Raw genomic sequence first — 20,642 nt, 5'->3', positions numbered from 1 at the left:
TTGAATAAAAATCCATAAGAATTGGGACTTTTTATTTTGCACAAGGGAGGGTCACTGGATTTTCAGCAGGTGAGTGACATGATTGAATCTAAATTTTTAGGTTAACCTGGTTCTATTTTAAAGGTGAAAACAGATAAATTCAGGGACCATTTCTTCAAGCCCTTCCTCTCACAGACGAGGTAGAGATTGAGTCTTTCCTAAGACACAACCAAGATTTCCTAACTACTAACCCAGTAGTAGGTAGAAAAGAGCAGTGCCATGATATCTAATAGAAAATTGGATGAATAGTTAGAAGATTTGTATTCTAGTCCTGGTAAGCACTGGTGACTGAAGAAGCCACACTTTCATTTGTCTCATCCATTCCAAAGTTCAAAGAAATCAGGTCAAAATGTTTTGAGTTGATGTTCGGAGTTTGCAATGTATCTCCCAAAGAAACAGTGTGGTGAAGGGTATTAGTTTCCCAGATTATCCTCCAGGAGGAACCTGTAAGTAATTCCCATCGTAGCTGAAATATTATATGATTTGCAATGGGACTGTAAGTATTTCTGTAACATTAATAAACAAAACAGAAAACAAAACTAATAATATCGAGGGGTTTTTAAATGGCAAACATTTAATCAGGTGAGAATATGGAATGGAGGGTGGTGGAGAATATGAAAGAGAATTACTTCCAGGCATTTTCAAAGTCATCTGAGGCTAATGACACTAGTGACAAATAAAACAGAACAAGAGCATGAAAGGGAAAAAGTATGAACTATGTGCATGTGTATTTAAGGAAACTGAGAGAACTAGTGTTTAGAAAGTGAAAGAAGGGACCAGGCTGGGAAAAAGCCAAGAGCAAGGCAATACTCAGAATCAATGGGAGAAAGGAAAGAGGGAAAGTGTCTAAAATATAGGCAGGCACAGGGGTCCTTAATCTAGATTCTGGGAGATAACACTGGGAGTCTGGAAGACCAATCTTCTCCAGTTAAGTTCAAGGGGAAAGGTGGGACAGGAGTATAATAAACAAATGTTCAAAGCAGGGTCAAAGATTTAGGGCATGAATTCTAATGGCAGAAGCAGGGGTCCAAATGGCAGCCTCTAGGTAGACCCAAGCTCAGGGAAACGCAGAGCTCAGTTTTATGGCCAGACCCAAGATATACTAAATTCCTTGGCTCAGAGGGCACAACTGGTGCCAAACTCCAGAGATGGGGATGGGGTATAGTGGAGAGTTAAGAAGAGTAAGGAAACAGGGATAAAGGTGAGGAGCCAGGCAAAAAAAATTAGAGACTGGACCAGAGTTAGGGAATGATTGAAAGAAATAGACTCGTGCTAGGCCATATGAACATCCGGAGGGTTTCTTCATATGCCGGAAGAAAATGGCAGCTCAGAGAGCAAATCAGGCAGAGGGGAAAGACAGGAAGACAAATCTCTAACCACCACCAGGGGGCACCTTCAGTTCCAGAACAGCTTTGTTGATTTACAGGAGGAAAAAGGACAAGAAGAGTTGCTTCCAGATTGGGAGGAAGTTTGTAACTAGAGTAATTAAAGATTAGCCCAATCTTCTAGCCTTTCTACTTCCTGGTATTGCCAACATTCTAGCACTATTACTACTAGTAGTGACATTTAGAGGTCAGGTATAAAAGTTAAAGGCTGATCAAAGATACAAGGCAGAAATGAGAAGAGGACAACCAGGAAAAAGGAGGTGGAGGAAAAAGAGTCAGGAAATCAGGAAATAATGGATTAGAAACAAATGTGAAGAAAAACAGTAAGACTAAAAAAAAAAAAAGGTGGAAAAAGTATGAAAAACCAACTAATATGAGGAAATGAAGAAAGACAGGAGAATGTCCAGGAAAAAAATCTAACTAAGGTTACGTGATGAATTCCATCCAGGACCTATCACTCATTTGTCACCTTTCTTCTCTTAATGGCGTATCTCTAGTGTAGCCGTGCTTCAAAAACACACAAAAAATATAGCTTTTGCTCTTTGGGAACATTTAGATGTGTGCTCATTTTTGTCAAAGATTAAAACAAAGTAGAATTCAAAGACACATTTAAAATTATTATTAAATAATTTTAGGTAATGTAAAGAGCAGAACTCTTGGGCTGTTTCTATATGAACAGAGGGAAAAAAATCAGTGTTAGAAGATGAAATATTTTGAGTTGAGTTGGTTCACAAAAGACACATTTCTTTTAGAATTTATCTTGTTTTTAGATGTTGCCTTATAAAAACACAAAAGGTCATAAAATGATCAGAATAAGGTGAAGGAAGGGTGGGGAAATTACCCAGAAAGCCCATTTCAAAATTGATCTAGAACACTCCGTCACGTTTGCCATTCCATCCAGACTGTACACTGCTCAAAGGTAGAAGATCTTTAATTGCTGTACATTTTGTATTGTGCTTCTTACTTACTAAGAGCTTGATTAATTTTGGGGAAGCGTCATGAGCAGGGTTTCCTATCTGAGAGGTGGAGAACGCAGCTAAGGCCCTTTGAAACTTGAGTAGAACGCAGTATTAAAATAATTGCAGTGACCAACGTGCATACAAGTATCTGGGGATTCAATGTAGTTTTCCTCAAACTTCTGGTCTGTTTTTGAGGAGATTTCTGTTGTTGTTTTTTCTTTAGATTTAGCAGAGTTCAAAGTAGTACAGTTTTTAACATTTCTAAAGCACACACCTCGACACCCTTCTAGATCACCTCCCCAAGCCTAGGCGTGCAGGTCCTCACCTCCACCACAACACTCCCAGACGTACGATCGCACTTTTTCCATCCCCCTACCCAAGCTCTTTAAGCACTTTGTGCTCATTCTTCCAAGCAGCTTTTCTCCAGCAAGGGCAGTTGCAGGGCTCCAAGTCCGTCTTCTCTAGGGCGGTCACACGTGTCCATTCCCTGGGGGGGCGGGGGGCGGGGGTGTGTGTGATTCTCTCTTCCCGCACGGCTGCTGATTGGTGCCTCCCCTTTCCCCACCCTTCTCGTGGCTCGGCAGCCTCCATCCTACTTAGTTTCAGCTCAACCAGCCCCACCGCCTTGCTCCCTGGGAGAAAAGAGCCACTTTTAGATCTTGGAGCACCACTCTTGGATGCAATAAAAGCTTTACAGAACAGGTGGAAACCACTTAATTTCCCTTGGCCTTAGGTTTTCGGGGTGGACATCCCACTTGTTCACTTACACTACCATCAGCATCAATAATAACTGAACTCCCCACACGTGCACATTTCTGAATTTCGCCCCTACGGAAAGCACCACCCAGCGGTCCCTTTAAAAGGACGCGACCACTAAGGCCAAGTGGGGGGGTGGGAGAGACTCTTATTGTCCTCCCTCGTAAAAGTCCTCAAACTCCTTAGTCTCAATCACGTGAGAAGAGGAGAGCACCTCGGAACAGTTCAAGGGTGATGCCCCTCGCTCCCTTCATGCCCCACTTCTCCGCTTTCCTGGGGTGCTCTTCCACCGCTCCCCTCCCCTTCTCTTTGCTTGCAGCTGTCCGGGTCGGGGGCGGAGGGTGGGGGCGGGGGTTGTTGTTGTGGTGCGGCAGCCCCGCCCCCTCCTCGTGTGCGGCCCCTCCCCCAGGCCCGCGCGCGGCCCCCTCCCCCCGCCCCCCCAGCCCCATCTGTTTTCCCCAGCGGTGAGATGATTATATTGTATGGGACTGGGGGCGGCCGCAGCCGCAGCAGCAGGATGGGACTAGCGCGCCGTGCCCGCCGGCAGCCGGAGCCGCGGCCGCCTCAGTAACGCGGGCCCCGAGCCGCCACCACCCCCCGCCCGCACTCAGCCCATGCACTCGCTGAGCGGCGGCCGCCGCGGGAGGAGCCGCCGCCGCCGCCCCCGCCCCCCGCGCCGGGAGCTGAGGCGCTGAGGCACTGCGCCGGCCGGAGTCCGGTCGAGCGGGCCGCCGCCGCTACCGCTGCCGCGCCGGGGAGATGTGCCCGGAGGAGGGCGGCGCGGCCGGGCTGGGCGAGCTCCGCTCCTGGTGGGAAGTGCCGGCCATCGCGCACTTCTGCTCGCTCTTTCGCACCGCGTTCCGCCTGCCTGACTTTGAGATCGAGGTGAGAGTGTGCCCGCGAGGAGCGGCGAGGCGGTGCACGCTGCGCCGCGCTACCCCCTGCCCGACTCGGGGGTCCCAGGAACCTCGTCCCGAGATTTTCGCCTGGAAGGGGTGGGGGGTGGGGGGCTGAGGCGCGCACTGGCCGGCAGGGCGGCCACGGGCTTTGCCGAGGACGCCAAGTGCTGGCGTCCGGTTCGGGACGTCCTCTCGGGCGGCCACCGGGCTCGTCGCGGCTTTCCGGAGGAGGCGGAGGGTTAGGGGTAGTGGGGGGAGGCGAAGGGGCGGAGGGCGAGAGTGGGCTTTTGTAGGAGCGGGGACCCGGCAGCCCTCCCGGGAGTTCTCTGGAGGGACCGCCGAGTGTGTTGCGAGTGCGCGCGCCCCTTCCCGGTGCCATTGAAGCGGCGCGCCAGCTGCTCGGGCGGGGACGCGGTATGGGGCGGGGGTTGGTGGTGAGCGGTGGATTAGCTCGGACCCGGGTGGGGGCGCCGCTGGGGGTGTGCTGGGGGAGGGGTTGTCGTGCCGGGAGAACATTGCCCACACTTCGAAGTTGGAGGGGGGCGGGGGGAGTCGCACTTCGCAGACTCCCGGCGGCTTGCACCTCTCGGGGGGGTGCTTTGGGTTAACTTCGGGCGGCCGGAGATGGGGGGGCCTCCGCTCGGAGTAGGTGTCCTTCGACGAGCCCTCGCTCTGTACTCCCAGGCCACGGAGTAAAGTTTGGGACTCCGTTATTCATTTCCAGCGCCTTTTCTTACGGAATACAGCCTTCTTTATTCGGGGACCTCGAGTTGATTTCGCCACCATTATCCCCCCGGGCGAACGTGGTGGAAAAGAAATGGCTTTTCTGGCCAGGCCGAAGGTTCTTTGAAACCCGAGGCTTTGTGATAATTGCACTAAAATCCGAGGGTCCCAGTAGTAAGAGATGGTGGCGGGAGTGTGAGGTACGGAAGGCACACGATGGCTGAAACGAACAGCCAGTTCCACTAGCGTCCGCCTTTCTTTTATTTTTATTTTTTGGAAAGGGGTCTAAAATAGTTGATTGGTTGGCAGGTTGCATTGCTCTCTCTCCTGTGGCAATATGTGAAGTGAACTCTATCACCCTTTTTCTTTTGAACAAAGGTAAATGGAAACTTATTTGTTGGTCAGTTTTTCTTTTCAGTTCTTCCAGTGGATTCGCCGAAGTACTGAAAATATTAATCACTTGTTTTGGAGGGGCAAATCGTTTGTTCCCTTTCCGCTCACGCATAGGTTACTTTCTGCCATTTTTCTGGTTGATTTTTAACTGGTTTACGCCTCTTAAGATTTTTGCCCCACCTTTATTTTTAGATTCAGTTGTTTATTGAAATACCATTTGCTTCTCATATGAAATGTAGGAACTTGCTCTTATTGCAGAGTTAATGAAATCGGGAAAATAAAAAGGGGTGGGTTGGGAGAATGAAGAGGAATGTAGACGGATAAATTGGGGCTGCTCCCTGGCTTTTAGCGATTCTTAGTTCCTTAAGCTGATTAAAACAATGTGATTAAATTGTAGGCTTCCCCATCTGTTTTTAGGAAGATGTAATAACTTAGGCATTTTACGTAGCTCCTCAGTATTCGTTTTCATAGTTTGAAATGAACGTAGCAAGCATAATTTTTAATAAAGATTTTCACGGGACTTCTTGGAAAACACCAGAGACAACTGCTTACATTGACATAACTGACTATAAGAAGGGAAACTGGGGCACAGAAGTCAGAGATTTGGGAATGCTAAAAGTTAAGAGATGTTTAGCAGTTATTCTGATGTCCTGAGTTTTCTTTGAGGTGGCATAAAATTGTAAGTAGTTTGATTATATCCTTCTGCTCAAAATGGTGGCTGCTGTTGTGGGAGGTGTGCTTGACAATGCCATCTTGGGTGCTGGTAAACTTGCTCCATAGCCCTTTTTCTACTCGCAAAATAAAGATGAAGTGATGCTAGGATTAGCAGTTTAAAGTTTAAGGACCCATTCTAGAAGTACTGTGGGACAAGCTGTCTCTCATGTAAATGAGAAACGTGTATTCCCATTTTGGTGATGGAAAAATAGAGGTAACTAACTTTGTCTTAAGTTATTACAGTAGATCTAGACTGATCTATAAATAACTTGCCTTCTGTTCTAAGAAGTAAACTTGTGGTTTCTAAGTATTAGCTGGCTTAATTCCTAAAGGAAATGTAAGCTGATCAAGGAGGTCAAATTTGTATTTAGTGCAGAAATGAAAAATCGTTGTAGTTACATGGTGAATAATCAGGGCGATTTGAGATGACTAGTCTTCTCTTTCCTAGTGTTTCTTGGAAGTGACACTTTTTTTTATTGTTGTTAAAATATATGCTATTTGAAATAACTGAACCATGAATGAATATTCGTGATCCTGCCTGTACATGTCTTATGAATTACTCATACTTGTTTTTTAAAAGTTTTTCATTGTAGTAACATATAAAACTCTCAATTTTTAACCACTTTCCAGTGTACAATTTAGTGGTTTTAATTACATTTATACTGTGCTGCCGTCACCAACTCCATTACCGTCACTTTTTCATCACCTTATACAGAAACTCTGTTCCCATTAAGCAATAATTCTTCCTTTCCCTCACCTCCTGGTTCCCAGCTCCTAGTAACCTGTGGTCCACTATATATCTATGAATTTGCTTGTTCTCAGTATTACATATAAGCCCCATACCTGTTTTTATTCGGAGATGATCAGTAGATTGATTACAAATGACAAGTGACTTTTTTCCCTTCTGCAGTTCTTGTGTAATCCTTCTCATATTAGGGGTGTTTTGATGTAGTTGATGTAAATTTTAACTTGATTTCAGTAGTTATAAAAAATTTAAATTTAAAATATGAATTAGTTTTCTAGATTTCTGACAGATTTAAGTCATTGACAGTACAGAACTCACTGAAAACACTACCACTTTTGATTTTTCTAAGCGTAAATAAATGTTTGTTTTTTATTTTTATTTTGCTTAGGTGAAAAGAAGTTGGCTTTTTAATCCAGTGGTTCATTGTGCTGATGGGTTGAGAAACAGGCCCTTGATTAGACTTTGTGATATAGTGGAAGAACCTTACAAAAAGGAAAAACAATTTTAATACTGAAGTGGTTCCTGTTAGGCCAGGTGGAAAGGTCCTGCAAACTTAATTTATTGCAACTTCAAATGGTAGAAGTTAGATGTCAGCTTTTTTTAGGAAACCAGTTTTCAGCTGTGGGAAAGATTTCATTTTACCCTTGACTGCCAGACTGACCTCAGTGGTTTATAGAAAATTTGGGAAACAGATCCTCAAGGACTTGGCTTCTATTTATATAAAGTGAAGCACTCTCTCAGATAGGTGAAGGCCTGAGAGGATTCATGCTGCAGTTCTGCAAGAGGGCAAGACCTCCCACTTAGAGAACTGATCCTCAGAGTGTGGACATTTTTAGTTTTGCGTGTAAAAAATCTTTTTACTCTGCTAATCAACCTTGAATATCAGATTTCTGTAGAAGAGTCAGTATACTTGATTCTTGGTTTTTGGGTATGTTTAAGGATTTACATGTTGTGCTCTAGCTGCCCCTGGAAGGATTCTATAATCATTGACCAGACATCTGTGAATATGTGGACAGTGCTTTATTTAAGTTGTTCACAATTCTTTCTTATGAAAGTAATGCATGAACATTTTAGAAAACTGGAAGACCATAGCAAAACATAAGAGAATTAAAGTCACCCATAATCCTACCACTCAGGGTTAAAAGCTGTTAACTGTCAACATTGTATCCCACCACTCAGGGATAAAAGCTGCTAACATTAACATATTAAAAAATTCCTAAATATACTCACAATGTATTTATATGGCAGATAAGGTTTTGTTTTCCCCCCCCAGTTTTTCAGTTGAGCGTATTGAGGTATAGCTGGAGGACAGTAGGTTAATAACAATGAATTCAATGTTTGGTGTCATTAAGCAACTACTGTATGCTTAACACGTAGCTGGGGGATTTCCCATCAAAGCTCATAATTGGCCTCCTTTGCTCAGATTACCTGTTAATATTTCAGAGCCACATTTGTATAACACTCTATTGAAGTCAAGTATTTATAATTGTTTTACATTCCAGAGGATTAAGTTGGCTAAATTTGTTCTGATTTTAGAAGTGAAGAATGGCTAATTGACTTGTTCAAAGATTTAGTACTGGCCTTTTTCCTAGCCAAGTGCTCAGTCTGGTGAGTGTATGTCTCACTTTAGGGAAGGATAGGATGATTTTTAATAATCTGGCCTGACATTAATCGTGGCAGGTATTGGCAGGTGTTGGCAGGGGATAGAAATCCCATCACAGACATTTTGGGCACATTTTCTCTAGAGAGGAAACTGGTACCTCTAGGGTGGCTATTTGTAAGTAGTGATATACAATAATATGAACAGTTTGGTATAGTAGCAACATGATCAAAATAACCTGTTTGTCCTGTTCACCTTTTTTTCCTGAGCCTCCCGTCTTTTACATACAGAATCTATTGCCTTCCAGGTATCTCCTTCCTGGTTGTGGTTGTAGGTGGGTGACATCTCCCACCTAATCATGGTCTAAGGGCAGTATCTCTAATTCCTGAATTCTGCCTTTGGTGCTTCCTTGCATTTGGCCCCTTAATCAAGCACACCAAGGTGTAAGTTATTGAATATGAAAATAAGTTCTAAAAATTGCTGAGTGAGACTTTGAGTCATATCAGTGGTTCCTAACCCTGAAGCTCAGCACTGGGCTCCTTGATTATATTCTGGTGTACATTACTCATGTGGGCTTTGCTGGAGGAGAGTAGGCCTAAGGCTTTCATCAAATTCTGAAGGAGGTCCCCAACCATACAAAGGTTGCAAGGCATTGAACTACATAAAGGAGTAAGTGGGCCTAATTAGGGGACTCAGAAACCTAGTTTTGTGATCCCAGATGTGCATTGCGCTTGGAATTGGAAAATAGATTCCAATTCTAATTGTGCCACTAACTAGCTTTCTGACCTTTGGTAGGTCAGAGTAACCAAATGATAAATGACACTTGGATAGTGCTTTGTATATTTTCAAGATGCTGTCTCACTTTAAATATTACCATCTTTAACCATCACCATGAGGTGTAGGGATTATCCTCATTTTACAGATGCAGATTTTAGAAGCTTAAAGAGGCTAAGTTGCTTACATTGGGACTCTTACCTGGATCTCAGGTTCTTTACTACTGAAAATTCTGTGCTGCTGTTTCTACATCACACTGTCTCTATTTTTCATTGTCTATAAAATGAAGTGCTAGACCTAGAAATAATGGCTGAGATTGTACAGTACAATTCCGTGGTTCTTTGATTCTGAATAATGTGGGGTATAGAACGTAGCCTCAGTGCTGAGGGGCAAGGTTATGTGTTCATTGGTTTCTTTCAGCAGATGTTTATTGAGTACTTACTGTGTGCTAGGCACAGTACCAGCTGTGAACATGCAGCTGTCCCCCTTTTTTTTAGTGGGAGGAGACAGACAAAACAAATAAGCCAGGAAAGTATATAACATGTCAGAGAGTGATGAGGAATAAAGCAGGCAGAAACATAGAGAGGACGAAGTTGAGGGAGTGGGTTGTTGCAATTTAAAGTAGGCCAACTAGGTCTGAGCTAATTGGGAAGATGGCAGTTGGTAGGACTGACAGAGGTGAGTGATTTAAAAATTTATGTCTTGTCATATCCATCTATTTAGTGAGATCTCAGATGATAAGTGTCTTCTGAAGATTCAGAATCTGCTCCTCAGAAGAGGAAAGCCCAAGAACAGGATTTGAATTACCAAGGGGCAAATCTTCATGTAATGTGAAATCCTGAAAGAGCTGAATGTTCTGTGATAATGGAACTCTCTCCAAAAGTGATTGCCCTTTTTATTTATACTAGTATGTTCAAAGAAGGCAGAGGGTCCTACCTTGTGAAGCTTCTACGGCTGTAGAAGGGGTAATACCCTCTCACCTCTGAAGGATGGCCTTAAGCTAGCATCTGGCTTGCTTTAAGATGGAAGTTAAGTTCAGCCTTGCTTAATTTTGTGGAACACAGTTAAGAAAGTCTAAAATACAACTTAGCAGCACTTAGTACAACTTACCATCTGCTCTTTGATCAAGAGAGGCTTCAAAAGAAGCAGAGAGTCAAATATATATGTATATTCACTTGAATTGTGAACTTAGGCAGATTGCTTTGGATTTCAGATGCCCCATCTATAAAATGGAATCTTTAGATTAGATGATTCCTATGTTTTTTCCAGGTCTAAAGTTCTGTGATTCTAAGCAAGCATAGCACTATTAACAGATTCAGAAGATCACTGATCTCACCAGTTAGGATCAAGGTTCTGAGCTATATTAGGTACTGTGTCTTACAAATTAATTTTGTACAGAGTGAAAGCTGCATATCCATACTTGGTGTGTTTGCAGATTGTATGAATTTATTTCTCTTTCTGTGGAAATCCTGTCTGAAAAGCTACTTTGAAAGTAGCTTTTGAGACTCAAAGACTGACATTTTCACTATCTCTGTTTTTTCGAATTGAGTTAAGATTTTGAATTTTGAGATTTTGAGGAATTCTGGAGGAGGAAGGTCTTGATTTATGTTATTTTTCCCTCACTTCTTTCGTTTCCTCGTGTTTAAAAGACGATGAGGGCGATGCAACAGTGGCTCAGTGGCAGAATTCTCATTGGCCAAGCTGGAGACCTGGGTTTGATTCCCAGGAGCTTGCCCAGACAAGAAAAAAAAAAAAAGACGTTCATACTTAGAACTTTGAATAAAATCCAGTTGTAGCTCCTAATTTGTGCCGTTCACTTGTACTTTGACCTTCTTCCGTATTTTCATATTTCATTGGATAGTTTCTTGGATGCTTTACATTAGGGTCTAACATATCAATAAATTTATATTGGAAAACTTAGGAAAAGTCATTTTTTTGTCACCCCCCCCCCCCAGCAGTTCTTACGATTGAGGAAAGATCGATTGAATAATACTAAGCTTAGGCTTCCATTGGTTCCTTTAATTCAGGGATTCTCAACCTTGGACTCTTGACATTTTTGGCCAGATAATTCTTTGTTTGTGGGGAACTGTCAAGTGCATTGTAGGATATTTAAGAGGAGTGTTTCTGGCCTTTATTTTTTAGGTGCCAGTCACGACAAATAAAAATGTCTCCAGACATTGCCAGGTGACTCCTGGGGGAGACACAATCACCCTTGCTTGAGAACCACTACCTCAGGACATAAGTAGGGAACATTTTTCAGTATTGGTCATTATAGAGAAAGTACACTGCTTTTGAGGTAGGGGGGTTTTTCCTTCTGAGGGTGTTGTGGTTTTTTTTTTTTCTCGCCCTGAAAATGCTTTTACCTAAAAAGGGCAAACCTCTAATATTTTTGTTTATTGAAATGAAAGAAAGTTAAAGGTGCTCCAGATGTGCATATCATCAGCAATTGCTGTTAGAAACCTGGGAAATTTTTTTTTCTTGAGGCGTTACTTCCGGGAAGAAGAATGGTTTTGGGGTACTAAGGAGGGAGCCGTGCAGCTGACTGCTCTGATAAAGGCCTCCCTCTAAAGAAAGACCTCCCTGGCGCTGTGGTGGGAGGAGGGGTGTTGTGCCACAGCCTGGGGCTGGCTTCTGCTGGCCTCAACACTGCCTTTGCCTGTCAAAACACAAGGACCTCCTTGACAAATCTCTTGAGCATTGCATAGTGGTCGAGTGTGTAGGGGTTAGCCATGGCCAGGTCAAAAGTTCAGTAGGACCTAAGTTGAAGGTGTGTATGTGTGTAGACATTTGGGACATAAGCATATATCAAGTTACATGAAGTTCATTATTCCACCAGGACTTTCCGTTTAGCACACACTGACCACAGAACCTTTTTTTTTTTGGCTCCTCTAAATATTTTTCATGATATCTCTCATTTGATTTTGCTCTTAGGCAGGTATGACAGAATATGGATTCAGATAGATTTTCATTTTGGTTGGAGAAAAAGTTCTGTTGTGATGGCGACATAGATAGTAGTAAGGCACTGTGAAGGGCTTTTTGAGCTTCTTGGAAGAAAGCATAGAAATTCCAGAAAATTGTAATCACTTATCTGTGGCTTCTGAAGATGTGTTTCACTGAATGTATCCATCTCAAAGGCGATTTTTCCATCTTGGGGTATTTGGGACCCACAGACCCTCAGCATTTTTATTTGTTTGTTTTTCTTTATTTGTCTTGGCAGGGAGGGAACTAAGTCTTGACCACACTTTTTCTCCCTGCTCCATTGTTGTGCTTGTCCTAGGATTTGTGCTGCGCACTGGCAGAGGAGGGGTAGAATTTCTGGCCTGCATCAGGGTGTTAAATCCCAGAATTTGTGTAAATACGTTGGTGTGAAGTCAGTTGGCTTCTACAGCCAAGGCAGTTTTCTCCTCGAAGGGCACATGAACCCTCAGCATAATTCTCTTATGTGTTCTTTTGTACTTTATCACCCACACACCCATTTAGAATGTAATATGGTTTATGTAAAAATGTGTGGAAGATAGTCTTTCATTCTCCTCTTTCAAGACTCAGACCTCACGGAATCTTTATGAGAGATGTTTGGCTGGCTTCAGTAATATAATGTTCTTGTAAGTTTCACATTGTAATGGTCAACTTTTTTCTCCCAGTGGGAGCTAAGTCAGGTGTAGTTTTTCCTTAGGGTGGGTTTGCTAGAGCAGGTGCCTGAATTGGCAACATGTCACTGAGGCCTGTGCCCACTTGAATTTAAATGTGTGAACGGTTGTCACAGCAGACGGTACGTGTGTATTCTTCTGAAGATGTCGTCCCCAATCTTTTCTACCCACCTGTAATCTTCAAAAATCACTGCAAATAGAGGAAGTGATAGTGCCATGATTATGGCAGTGTCTCTCATTTTCAGTGTTGATCCTTTAAATCATCTCCAATTAATAATTCCTGAGAACGAATAAAGACTTACAACTGAAAATGAAGTTAGGCTGTCATGTTGACTGCAAGAGTGTTTTCTTCTGGCCAGTTCCTTTTAATGAACACCCCTTCCCTGGGTGTTCATTGTTTCAGTAACAATGGCAGTAAGGACAGTTGATTTGCCTGACAGAAAATGTGTTAAATTAACAGATCTACTTCTTTTGCAAAGCTTTTCTCTTCTCCAATTCCATTGTGTCTCTTCTCTCTGAAAGGTTGTGTTTGCATATTCTTTTAGGTGTGGGGGACAATTTTTATAATCAGTGTCCTGGAGTTCTTTGTTTCAGGGAAACTGTTGTGTAGGGGAAAGGTGATTTAAGTAAAGCTTTTACCTGTTGCCATATTAAGGGATTTTTCTTTTTCCACCCATAGACTGATATTCATTTGGGTAGACTCCTACACAAATTTACTATTTATTTCTCCCCACATTCTGCCTATAAAATACCTTTCTTCCCATTTTCCTTTGTATAGTTAAATCAGGCACCCAGTCTTCCTTATAGTATGTTAGGGGGAGGGGAAGGTTGGGAAGGGATGCTCTAATTGATGTGGAGTGAGTATACCTGTATCCTCATCACCCTCAAGGATGATCCCCATCTTCATTATCCATGATTGTGCTTGGATTTTTGTATTATGTAACTTAGAAAATATTTCAGAAAAAGTAAAAATGAAATTTTTAAAAGAAAACAGGAAGATCTCATCCCACTCAGTGACTTTTCTATTTGTAATTGTCATCTCCACTAACATTAAAGTCTCCTACCCTGGAGAATTAGGGTCCAAGTTTTTAAAAAAGAAAGGCAATGATATAGTGTAACCTGTTATGTGCTAAAGTGTTGGTAGAGAATACAACTGCTGTAGGAACTGAGAGAGAGGCAGTAATCAGGAGTGAAATGCTTTCTGGTGAAGGCAGGATTCGGGGGTTCATAAGGAATAGTTCAGTATGGCCACCTAGATCAGAGAGTTCTTTTTTTTTAGGGGGCTGATGGAGATAAGATTTGAGAGGTAGTAGTAGGAAGCTATTTGGCATACCTTGAATGCCAGGCTCGCTGGTGTTTGAGATCATTTTTCTCCAGGCAGTGGGAAATAAGGTAAGGAAGTCCTGTGTGCTACATTTTAGGTTAAATCTGGTATTGGTAGCTGGAATAGAACAGAGTAATGGGGGAAAAAGACTACTTTAACTATTAGAGTGAAATGCTGAAGGTAGTGATAACAGGAAAGAACATTTGTCACTGTAATTATTGAAGCAAGAATGGGCAGGACTTGACCCACGGTGCAAAAAGAAGGACACATCATAGTTAGAATGTTTTTGGCTGCAAGGAACAGAATGCTGTGCCAACAGTGGCTTAAAAAACACTGTCGACTGTCCTTTAACGTGGAATCCTGGCAGGTATGTATGGCAGCTCAGTGACCTCATTAAGCACCCAGGCTTAATGGCTGCTCGTGGTGACAGGATGGATTCTACAACTCCGAGGTCTGGTTGCTAAAGGACACAGAGACGTACTGGAAGGTTAGAATTGAAAGCAGCCACTGAGTTGGTGGTTTGAAGGGGGCAAAGTTGACCTCAGAGAAGGCTCTTGAGTTGCAGAGGCGAAAGAGGGAGAGAGACCAAGACTGCATTCTCATGGAATGAGGGAGGAAAAGAGCTCTTGAGAAAGCTGAAGAGAATGGTGGAAAAGGGAGAACTTCTTTACTTTTTTCATGATATTTAACCATTGTAAAAAGAAATAGTTACGTTAATCCCATTTCCTATTGTGGTTAACATTTTGGTATTATACGGAAAAGGTCACCTGTAGGGCATCTTTTCTAAGAGAAGCCAGCCCTTTCCAAATTCTGGCCAGGAGCCGTAGTAGGTACCCGTGTTTTATACCAGTGATTCTGTGTTCTCTCCTTCTCTGATTGTTAGAGGGTGGGTACCCACCCAGCGTTGTCAGATACTCAGTATTTTAACTTCCAGTTTAGTAAAATGAAAATGGAAATCTGGACCTAGAAATGTACCCTTTTTGTCATTTGAATTTCAGATTTTTTTCTTTTTTATTCATTGTTTAGAATACTTAAGTTTTTAGTTTTCCCTGTCAAGTATTTAATGATCTCTAAGATTATCTTGAAGATACCACTTAATGGGTCTTGTGATCCTTTTTTAATGGGAATTTGTGTACAGTAAGATATTCAGTTATTAATGCTGTGTGTGCTGTGTAATAACATGTTCCCATGACGGGGGAAGTTATAACTCAGCAGAAAGGCTTTTTGTTTTTGTTTTCTCTCCCTACTGGTTCTACAGAAAATTTTGGAGGTTGTTCTGGCAACTCTTCCCACCCCTCCCCTTTCCCCAAGGCCAACTAAATCTGTAGCCTGGCCGGTAATCTATAATCCATCTTGCAGGAAAAAATGAACTGGGTCAATCAAATTCCCTTTCCTGGGAGTATAACCTAGGAAATGCAAGGATTATCGGGTTAGTGTGGAAAAGAAGCTAAAAGGTCACTGCAAGAAGCCGTGATGCAAGCCAAAAATCTTGCATGTGAAGGAGCCAGAAAAGAGAAAGATAGCATTAAATTAATCCCAGCTCCAGCCCACTGGTGTGTATCCTGCAGGAATTTAGGGCTTCTGAGGGTGTCTGCATTCCTTGTCCCCCTCTCACCCCAAAGAGCCTAATGAAAGCTGTGTATCTGTCTCTCTCTCTGTGTGTGTGTGTGTGTGTGTGTGTATGTATACACACACGTAATTATTTGTAATGGGGGTATCATACTTTCACATACTCTGAATCCTGCTTTATTCAGCTAATGATATTATGTCATTAATATGCCCTTTCTTCACAATATATTGTGATTTTTAATAGCTGTAGAGTATTCTTTGAATGGCTGTTTTATGCTTTATTTAACTAACTCTTTATGGGGTGTTTAGGTTATTTTTAATTTTTCACTATCATGACAAAATTTTTTTCCAAGATAGAATTAGTTTTTTAAATCATTAGACTTCTTTACTTACCTTTTATTTTTGGGGTTTAAAATTTTGAGTTTTCTTCATAGTCACTTTATCCTGTATTTTATGATGAAAGCTAAGATTATTTTGATGCCAGCTATACTTCAGGCACTGCTTGAGGTATTGCTTATGCATCAGCCTATGTATTCCTTTTAATTCCCTGGTGAGGTATAGCCTTCACGTTTATCCCGCACTGTTATGAGGAAACTAAGGCGCACAGAGAGGTGAAGCGAATTGCCCAATGCCACACAACCAGAAGAGCCCACGCAGCCTGACTTCAGTCCTTTTACCGTACTGTTTTGCTTGCCTTTTGTACAATTTTCACTGGAAAATTGAACTCATGTGACTGATAAGTATTTGATTGCGGGGTTTATGAAACACTGAGGCTTTTTCAGATAAAAATTCATTGGTAAATGATCTAAGTCATGTATCTGTGAGAATTTATCATTATCAGTGCAGATTATTTGGGGGCTTTGGGAAGATAGGGGATATTAAATTTTTATCTTGTGCATTTTGAAGGAGTCTTTAAGAGTTGAAGCAAACGAGTCAGGAAATGAGGTGAGAGAAATTCAGATTTCTTTTCTCTAAATTATGTGAAGAATAGTCAGTGTCCTTTAAGATTGAATTACTTTTATTTTCCTACTCCTGAAACACTGGCTGGAACTCTTTAGAAAACTTGTATATTTTTAAAGAATATCAAATTTATAGAAAAGTTGAAAGGCCTAGTTCAAAAAATTCCTGAATCTCCTTTACCCTGATTCCTCAAATGTTAAATTTTACACCATTTGCTTTATCATTACCTCCTCCTCCCTTCTCCTATCTCTTTTCCATCTCCTCCTTCCCTTTTTCCATCCACCCATTATCCATCAATATCATTTTGTTCCTAGACTGCCTATGTGAGTTGCAGACATACCCATTGACATTTCAGAGTTTTTTTTCCTCCTTAAAACATGGCATTCTCTTATATTATCACAATGCGATTATCAAAATCAGGAAATTGATACTGAATAAGATCTGTAGTTTATGGTATTTTATTATATTGTCAATTGATCCAATATAAATACTTATATATAATTTTTTTAACTTTTTAAATTGTATAATATAGCATATATACAAAGCAAAGAAAGAAAAAAGCAGTAGTTTTCAAAGTACTCTTCAACAAGTAGTTACAGGACAGATCCCAGAGTTTGTCATGGGCTTTCATAACATTCTCTCAGATTTTTCCTTCTGACTATAGGAGGCTAGAAGAGATAAGTATTTTTTTTATCATCACAATCTACTTTTTTTTTTGTGAAAAATAACACATATACAAAAAAGCAATACATTTCAAAGCACAGCACAACAGTTAGTTGTAGAACAGATTTCAGGTTTGGCATGGGTTACAGTTCCATAATTTTAGGCTTTTACTTCTGGCTGCTCTAAGATACTGGAGCCTAAAGAAGTATTAATTTAATGATTTAGTAATCATACTCCTTTGTTAAACCCTCCCTTCTTTGTATAACTCCACCATCACCGTTGATCTTGCTATCCCACTCTTTAGAGGTATTAGGGCTATGACCATTCTAACTTTTTTATGTTGGAAGGGGCTGTTAGTAATATGGGGTGGGGAGAGGGAACTAGCTGATGTTCTGGAGAGATTGGGCCCTCTGGGTTTCAGGACTTATCTGGTCCAGGAACCCATCTGGATGTTGTAGGTTTCTGGAAAGTTACTTTTGTGCGTATGAACATTTATAGAATCTTATATAATGCCTTAGGTGTTCTTTAGGGTTGGCTGGAATGGTTTTGGTTGGGGTTTGGCGTTATCATAGGTAGCAATGACTAACTGAATGATAGGTAATGTGGCTAACTGAAGCTTGCAACAATGACCTCCATAATAGCCTCTCGACTCTATTTGAACTCTCTCAGCCACTGAAGCTTTATTGATTACACTTCCTTTTCCCCTTTTTGGTCAGGATGGAATTGTTGATCCCAAGGTGCCAGGGCTGGACTCATCCCTGGGCATCTTCTCCCACGCCACCAGTGAGATTTTCACCCCTGGATGTCATGTTCCACGTAGTGGGAAAGGTAATGGTTTCACTTGCAGAGTTGGGCTTAGAGAGAGTGAGGCTACATCTGAACAACAGAAGAGGTCCTCCAGAAATAACTCTGAGCCATACCTGTAGGTAGGCTAAGTTTCTTCATTATATACATAAGCTTCACAAGAAGAAATCTCAAGAGCAAGGGTTTGGCCTATTGGTTTGGGTGTCCCTAATGTTTGACGCAGTATCAGGGGTTTCCCTGATGGTAAAGTTTAATTAATAGTTCATATATTTTCTCCCATCCCTCAAGGGACTTTGCCATGCCAATTTTTTTTTTTTTGTTTATCTGCTTAATATATTCTAAGATGTATCCAGGCATTACATTAAGCTATACAGGGTTAGAGGACCTCATTCTAAATTGGGACTCCTTTTGTTTCAGTTCTTTAAATGAGCTATCCAGACAGGTTGCATTAGATTATGCGCTACAGAAAATATAGTTTCCGAACAAAATAAATCTTTCTTCCTTTGGTGTCAAAACGTGGGTGAGGTTCGGACATACAGACAATGTCTTCCTTACTTCTGTGTTCTGAATTTACCCTAATCCCAACCTGATCAGCTTCGTTCTTATTTCTAAATACCAGGTATGCATATATAAAACAGTCTCTCAAAATCCAGAAATAATAATTGCCATTCCAGACTAAATTGTTTTTTATAAATTATTTTCCCTTATTTTATAATTTTTTTTCCTAATTCAGGTCTTTAATCTAGGACCACACATTGCATTTACCTATCAGGTCTCCTTAGTTTCCTCTAACCTGGAGCACTTTTTCAGTTTTTCATGATCCTTGACATTTTGGGAAGAGTAAAAAGCAACATATCACTTACCCCTCAATTTGGGTTTGTTTGCTGTAGCTTCATGATTAGATTTAGCTTTTAGTATTTTTATTAGGAATGCTCCAGGGATGTTCTCAGTGCATCATATGAGGGAGTTGCATGATGTTGATTGGTTCCATTAGTGGTGTTGGTGATTATTATTAACTTTTTTGGGGGGTGCATGGTCCGGGAATCGAACCTGGGTCTCCTGCATGAAAGGCAGGCATTCTAACCTCTGAACCTCTGTGCACCCTATTATTACCTTTTTTTTTTTTTTATTAATTAAAAAAAGAATTAACAAAACAATTAGAAATCATTCCAATCTACATGTACAATCAGTAATTCTTAATAACATCACATAGTTGCATATTCATCATTTCTTAGTACATTTGTATCAATTTAGAAAAAGAAATAAAAAGACAACAGAATAAGAATTAAAACAATAATAGAAAGAAAAAAAAAAACAAAAAAAACAAAAACAAAAAACCTATACCTCACATGCAGCTTCATTCAGTGTTTTAACATAATTGCATTACAATTGGGTAGTATTGTGCTGTCCATTTCTGAGTTTTTATATCCAGTCCCGTTGTACAGTCTGTATCCCTTCATCTCCAATTATCCCTTCTCTTTTTTTTTTTTTTTTTTAATTAACGGAAAAAAAGAAATTAACCCAACATTTAGAGATCATACCATTCTACACATGCAATCATTAATTCTTAACATCATCACATAGAGGCATGATCATCATTTCTTAGTACATTTGCATTGGTTTAGAAGAACTAGCAACATAACTGAAAAAGATATAGAATGTTAATATAGAGAAAAAAATAAAAGTAATAATAGTAAAATCAAAACAAAACAAAACAAAACAAAAACCTATAGCTCAGATGCAGCTTCATTCAGTGTTTTAACATGATTACTTTACAATTAGGTATTATTGTGCTGTCCATTTTTGAGTTTTTGTATCTAGTCCTGTTGCACAGTCTGTATCCCTTCAGCTTCAATTACCCATTGTCTTACCCTGTTTCTAACTCCTGCTGAACTCTGTTACCAATGACATATTTCAAGTTTATTCTCGAATGTCCGTTCACATCAGTGGGACCATACAGTATTTGTCCTTTAGTTTTTGGCTGGATTCACTCAGCATAATATTCTCTAGGTCCATCCATGTTATTACATGGTTCATAAGTTTATCTTGTCTTAAAGCTGCATAATATTCCATCGTATGTATATACCACAGTTTGTTTAGCCACTCTTCTGTTGATGGAGATTTTGGCTGTTTCCATCTCTTTGCAATTGTAAATAACGCTGCTATAAACATTGGTGTGCAAATGTCCGTTTGTGTCTTTGCCCTTAAGTCCTTTGAGTAGATACCTAGCAATGGTATTGCTGGGTCGTATGGCAATTCTATATTCAGCTTTTTGAGGAACCGCCAAACTGCCTTCCACAGTGGTTGCACCCTTTGACATTCCCACCAACAGTGGATAAGTGTGCCTCTTTCTCCGCATCCTCTCCAGCACTTGTCATTTTCTGTTTTGTTGATAATGGCCATTCTGGTGGGTGTGAGATGATATCTCATTGTGGTTTTGATTTGCATTTCTCTAATGGCCAGGGACATTGAGCATCTCTTCATGTGTATTATTACCTTTTGATCGCTTAGTTAAGATGGTATCTGCCTGGTTCTCTACTGTAAAGTTATGTATTTTTCCTTTCATAATTAATACTCTCTTTTAGGGAAATACCATGTAAACATCCTATTTCTCAATAGATTTCCATCCATTAATTTAAAATTCCATGCATGATTCTTTGCCTGAATCAATTATTATATCCTGGTTGC

The 20,642-nt window shown here is 41.0% G+C and overlaps 1 protein-coding gene across 1 annotated transcript in view; it reads left to right on the top strand.

Annotated features, from left to right (window-relative positions):
- Positions 1 to 3,824: 3,824 nt before the first annotated feature.
- Positions 3,825 to 20,642, top strand: part of CECR2 (CECR2 histone acetyl-lysine reader) — a 195,658-nt gene continuing 178,840 nt past the window's right edge. The window contains exon 1 of the mRNA XM_077169570.1: positions 3,825 to 4,024. Within this exon, the coding sequence (XP_077025685.1) occupies positions 3,899 to 4,024 (126 nt within the window). The 5' untranslated portion in view covers positions 3,825 to 3,898. The remainder of the gene's footprint in view (positions 4,025 to 20,642) is intronic.

Source organism: Tamandua tetradactyla, chromosome 7 (assembly GCF_023851605.1).
Source record: "Tamandua tetradactyla isolate mTamTet1 chromosome 7, mTamTet1.pri, whole genome shotgun sequence".
Taxonomy (NCBI): Eukaryota; Metazoa; Chordata; class Mammalia; order Pilosa; family Myrmecophagidae; genus Tamandua; species Tamandua tetradactyla.
Note: the sequence above shows the minus strand (reverse complement) of the source record. Positions and strands in the feature narration are given on the sequence as shown.